The 6,000-nt window shown below is 43.4% G+C and overlaps 1 protein-coding gene across 1 annotated transcript in view; it reads left to right on the top strand.

Moving 5' to 3' along the window:
* Positions 1-753: 753 nt before the first annotated feature.
* TUBGCP5 (tubulin gamma complex associated protein 5) overlaps positions 754-6,000 on the top strand; it is a 28,114-nt gene continuing 22,867 nt past the window's right edge. The window contains exons 1-5 of the mRNA XM_056862172.1: positions 754-920; positions 2,806-2,859; positions 3,372-3,480; positions 4,364-4,460; positions 5,273-5,349. Of these exons, the coding sequence (XP_056718150.1) occupies positions 754-920; positions 2,806-2,859; positions 3,372-3,480; positions 4,364-4,460; positions 5,273-5,349 (504 nt within the window). The remainder of the gene's footprint in view (positions 921-2,805; positions 2,860-3,371; positions 3,481-4,363; positions 4,461-5,272; positions 5,350-6,000) is intronic.

Genomic DNA, 6,000 nt, shown 5'->3' with positions numbered 1-6,000 from the left:
AAACTTTAATCATAACTGTTAGTTAAACATTAAACTTAGGATAATATTTGAATATATATATTTATAATAGAGAACTTTTAATTGAAAATATTAATTTATTATGGGTTTATAACTTCGTTTCGCGGACCTTAATTTAGTTCTCGCAGACCCCTGCGGATCCGTGGACCCGCAGGTTGGGAACCAGTGGTCTACACAGACCGGCAGTGGCTCTCCAGGGTCTCAGGCAGGGGTCTTGCACATCATCTCCTTGCCTAGTCCCTTTAACTGGAGATGCCAGGGATTGAACCTGGGACCTTCTGCATGCCAAGCAGATACTCTGAGCCACGGCCCCTCCCCTATGCTCTCCAGGGTCTCAGGCAGGGGTCTTTACACCTCATCTACTTGCCTCGTCCCTTTAACCTGGAGATGCCGGGGATTGAACCTGGGACCTTCTGCGTGCCAAGCAGACACTCTACCACTGAGCCATGGCCCCTCCCCACTGCCGCCGCTCTCCAAACACTGCAAACAAACTCTGCCAAGAAAGACGCTCTTCCCTAAGCGAGAAGCGGCGAAAGAACAGCGCATGCGCGTGAGTTTCCCACGCTCTTTTAGAGACGTTCTCCGGCGGAAACTCTCGCGAGGTCTTGTAATATCGCGTGACGTTATGAACGATGGCTACCGAAACAAACTGAGGCGGGCAATAGTTCGTTATGGCATGGGGAAGCTGCCCTGGGCGGGCGTGACCTGGTGTCGTTTTCTCCACTCCGGTCGGTGATGGCGACGGCGGCGACTCCCCCGCCGCACTGGAGCCGCTTCGAGCAGGAGCAGGACGTCGCGCTGCGGGAGCTGATCCGGCGGGTGAGCGGCCTGAGCGAGCGGAGCGACGGAGAGCGCCCCGGTCCATTCCAAGCGGCGTTGAACTTCGCCTGGTCTAACGTCAGGTCCGTCCGCGCGGGGCGCGGGGGAGGGGCGGAGGGGCCGTTGGCGCCAGGCCGCATTTCCGTTGGCCAGTTAGAGGCCAGGTTTGGATCGCGGTGGCTGAGCCGGGTCAGTCTGTCAGCAGCAGCAGGAAAGCGCGAGAGTACCACGGCGCCTGAAAGACCAGCAGCGCTTCTGGCAGGGCGCGAGCTTTCGTGAGCCACAGCTCGCTTCTTCAGATACAGCTAGCATACCTTAAAGGCTAACAAAATTTCTGGCAGGGTATGGGCCTTCGTGAGCCCCATCTCACTTCTTCAGATACAGCTAGCATACCTTGAAGACTTAACAAAATTTCTGGCAGGGTATGAGCTTGTGTGAGCCACAGCTCGCTTCTTCAGATACAGCTAGAATACCTTAAAGACTAACAAAATTTCTGGCAGGGTATGAGCTTGTGTGAGCCACAGCTCCCTTCTTCAGATACAATTAGAATACCTTAAAGACTAACAAAATTTCTGGCAGGGTATGAGCTTTCGTGAGCCCCATCTCACTTCTTCAGATACAGCTAGCATACCTTAAAGACTTACAAAATTTCTGGCAGGGTATGAGCTATCGTGAGCCACAGCTCGCTTCTTCAGATACATCTAGAATACATTCTTCAGATACAACTAGAATACCTTAAAGACTTAAAAATTTCTGGCAGGGTATGGGCCTTCGTGAGCCCCATCTCACTTCTTCAGATACAGCTAGCATACCTTAAAGACTTACAAAATTTCTGGCAGGGTATGAGCTATCGTGAGCCACAGCTCGCTTCTTCAGATACAGCTAGAATACATTCTTCAGATACAGCTAGCATACCTTAAAGACTTACAAAATTTCTGGCTGGGTATGAGCTTTTGTGAGCCACAGCTCCCTTCTTCAGATACAGCTTTGAAGAAGCGAGCTGTGGCTCACAAAAGCTCGTCCCCTGCCAGAAATTTTCTTAGTCTTTATGGTAAGAGTTTGTAAGTTTCTCGCCTCATTTAAAAGCACCACTATGAAGGGTCTCGTTTCAGCTGCTGTGGAGTAAAACCCTGGGAAGCTCAGAGATGGTTTTTCATAGACAAAATAATCACAACTTCATGTATGTCTGCCTTAAGGAAGATGCTTCAACCTCCAAATGCCTTCAGTTGTTCTGTCATATACATTTTCCAGCTCTACAGTTGTTATTGTTTTTTGAGTTCTGTTAGCCAGAGGTAGTCCTGACCTAGATGGCCCAGGCTAGCCTGATCTCATCAGATCTCAGAAGCTAAGTAGGATTGGCGCTGGTTAGTACTTGGATGGAAGATCACCAGCTAAGCCCAGGGTCACTAAGCAGAGGCAGGCAATGGCAATCTGTCTCTGAAGTCTCTTGCCTTGAAATCCCATGATGGGTTGCCATAAGTCAGCTGTGACTTGAAAGCACTTTACACCCCCCCCCCCCGAACTATACACTACTTCAAAGAGATATAGAATGGATCAGACAGATATCCATTCTGAAATGCAGGAGGAGGATGGTCTGGTTTAGGACATTCACAGAGCCACCCTAACAAAGTTACACCCTTCTATGTCCATTGACGTCAATGGGTTTAGAAAGGTATCACTCTGATAATGATGGCACTCACACATCAGGCTAAAGGGTATTTGCCCCATCATTACAAACCTCCAGGAATTTCCCAGGCTGGAGTTGGCAATCCTAGGCAGTTTAAAGAATCCTCTTGTGCTATTCCTTTTTTTCTGCCTAGGGTTGCCGACTCAAAAAATGCAAACACAAAATTCACAAAATGCTAAATAGATATTTCACCAAAAGTTACTGCAAGCTTGTTCTGTTGCTTAACCCATATCTATCAGCACTCTGATACAAAGAGTTATTCTTCTGTAATTTTTATCTAGATTTCATCAATTTCTCGATGTCAGCAGTCACAGAATAGAGAAGATAGTAGATGGGTAAGACCATTCTATTCTTAGTAAACTCTGTGTATTTGTTTAAAATATTCTTATCCTGCTTCCAAAAGGCTAAGGGTGGAGAACAACCATATATACATTTTCTGAATAAATAAAACATAAACTAAACATTACATGTAGAAGTCAAAACTCAGTTGTTACCACAAGTGCCAACTGTCCAAAAATCCAAGCCAGAAAAACAAATTTGATTGACCAGAAGAAATTCAATCGAGAGAACATGAGAGTTCAACAAAAAGCTCTCTGGAATAATCAGATCTTACAGGCCTAGTGGAGTGGGGGCTTAGCATGCTTCTTCAGGCAGGCAGTTTCTCAGATTTCTAATTTGACAAAACCCAATTCCTTGTAAATACCAACCAGACACCTAGAGTAGATGGCATGGTAACAGGTATTAGCGGGCAGATCTAAACAGGTACATGGGTCTGTATTGGAAGAGAAAGTCTTTCAGATTTGATGAATTCTTTTTAATTGATTAATGTGTAATCTTTTAATATTAGAATTTATGAAAAGCTGATTGTTCACTCAGACCTCATTAAAGCTGCAAGCTGGAAGAGATTAGTAGAAGAATTCCTGAATTCACCTCTTCTAACTACTGAAGGAACAAAGGTATTTAATTTTATTCTATTGTGGTTAGCACTTTTACAACATGGGCTCTATAAACATTGTAAGTTCAAATCACTAATAGGGAGGGAAGGAGAGAAAAAAGAATGGAAGAAGGAAGCACCCTTGTGGTGGCTAGGAGGCCATTGAAGCCTAACTCTTTAACAGCAGGACAGATGAGCTGGAAGGGGATGGCTTGGCTTTATCATCCTAACCAGAGAAGAATTTGGCATCTGTGAAGTTTGCCTCACTTTGAATTCAGGCTTTGGGTTGCTGAGGTGAATACTGTGAGTCAGAAGAATGGAAACTTCAGAAACTTCAGAAACTTCAGAAATAGAGGATTTGAAGTGGTGTATGGGTCAGAACGATGAGCAAAGTACTCATACCTCTATTTTGGCGTCCCTGGCGATAGTGTAGCAGTCATCCAGACTGTGAAGAGACTTCTGTTTTGCACGTAATTTTCTAAATATGGCCCAAGCTTGTGCTCAAGTGAGTTTCCATATAAAGCAAGCAAAGGTTTAGCTTCAGCATTCTTGCAAAAAGAACATCTTATGCTAAAAGCAGTTGAAGAGAGTATTCTGAATCAGCATGTGGAGACTGGATGAAACAGTGGGAATTGGCGCTGAAGCTTAAAAACCAGGTTGTAGAAATGTGTGTTCTGCTTCTGGTCAACTCTGCTAATTGAAATACACTGTTATACAGTCTGGTGCTTTTTGTTACTTAGGCAGTCTTGTAACTTGACTCCGTTCCTGCAGTATATATTCTTGTGTGAGCCAATGAAGCTATTCTCTTGCGTGTCATTATGCCCCTGTCTCAGGAAGGTCGGCTCTGTTTCCGTAACAAACGTATTCCCCGTCACTGAATTTCTTGTTTCTGTTCTGTGTTCAAGACAGATACCCATTATGCCATCCTCTCCCTTCTGCTGTGCCTGTCAGAGTCCCCTTCCAATACCAGCTATGCTGAAAAACCAAGAGAGAAAGAAGTGGGTAAGTCTTAGATTATTACTTATTGTTGCGGCAAAAATAGGGCTGGAACAGAGACCCTTAGACCGGAGTTCGAGAATAACAGTTTTTATTGGCAGCTGCTGGCCCAACCTGCTTTAGCAAGCATCAAAGCTGAACATCTTTCAAAGGCTAAAGGTGTTACTTTTATCCACTGCCAGTGGATTCATTAGTATTCATTTTCTAGGAGTCATTAGCAATGCATCTTCTGATTCTACTTGCTACTGGTTACAAAACATTTACTTAGCAGTTATTGGTTATACACCATTTTACTCATTTCTGATTGGCTCTATTACATTACATTTGCAGGATTATTATTGGTCAGAAATAGTTCTGTCTGGAGCCCATCATTTGCATGTGTAGGTTAGTGTTTAACCAAATGTTAATCAACATTCCTCCTATGCTGTGGCTTTTCCAATTAACTCTTATCCTGGGCTCTCCTTGCTTAGCTGCGTCCAATCAACATTCCATCTGTTACCATCCTGTACCGTATTTCAGTATTTTTCCAATTCTTGCTGCTGTCTTATTATGTTTATGAAAATCCTAGAAATCAAGTGTAAAACATGATGTTTTGTCACTTTTGTAATATCATATAATTCATTTATTAAAATGTCAAGGCCTTTTTATTTTGTGAATTATCATTATAATTTATTTAGTTGTATGTTACTAGTATTGAGCTTTAAAAAAAATCAAAGCAGCAGTAGTTAAGCGTACTTGTTTAATCCTCCCGTAATTGCAGTGAATGAGATGGGAAATTACTGAAGAGGCAGTTGATCATAAGTTAATATCTCTTACAGAAAAAGAAGAATTTGATTGGGGAAAATACTTGATGGAAGGTGAAGAACTTGACTTTGGTCCTGATGTTGAAACACCGGTAATAGAGAACTCTGCTTTATGAAACAAACTGAGGGAATTTTTCCCCTGTGTTCCTGAAAAGTTCACACATAATGTAGGCTATAGAGATTGTAGGTCTGCACTTACTCTAGGGCCATTGCTGCTGTGATTATATTGAGATTGTAGGTGTGCTGGATACCTGGGAAAAAACCACCTTGTCCCCCATATGAGAATTAAGAATGGAACCTGTATATTGAGATGTAGCATTCCCGTGATGTAGGATGTAGGGGACAGTTGATGTCTCTGGCAAGCTTGTAAACAGAATGGGGGGACATCTGGTTAGCTGGTGTTGGAAGCAGAGTTGTGGATTAGTTGGAGGCAGAATGCTAGCCTAATGGACCTTTGAGCAAAGCAGCAGTTGCTATTCTTTGGTGGTATTTGCCCATGGAATGAATGAAAGTCTGGATTTTAATCTGGATACAGTAAAAGCTTTGTTAGCTGGCATCCGTGGGGAATTGTGGTTCCTGATAAACCAAATATGCTGGTTAACAAAGTTTTCACCCAGGTGCCCTGGTTGGGCATGCTGGTTCAATAAGCTTTCTGGTTAACAGAGTTACAGTTAACAAAACTCGTATTGTGCTTTGATTGTAGGGCATGCTACAATACATTTTGTAAAATAAGAACTCTTATG

The sequence above is a fragment of the Euleptes europaea genome, chromosome 16, assembly GCF_029931775.1.
Source record: "Euleptes europaea isolate rEulEur1 chromosome 16, rEulEur1.hap1, whole genome shotgun sequence".
Lineage (NCBI taxonomy): Eukaryota > Metazoa > Chordata > Lepidosauria > Squamata > Sphaerodactylidae > Euleptes > Euleptes europaea.
The sequence above is the reverse complement of the archived record's forward strand: the minus strand, read 5'-3'. Positions and strand labels throughout refer to the sequence as shown.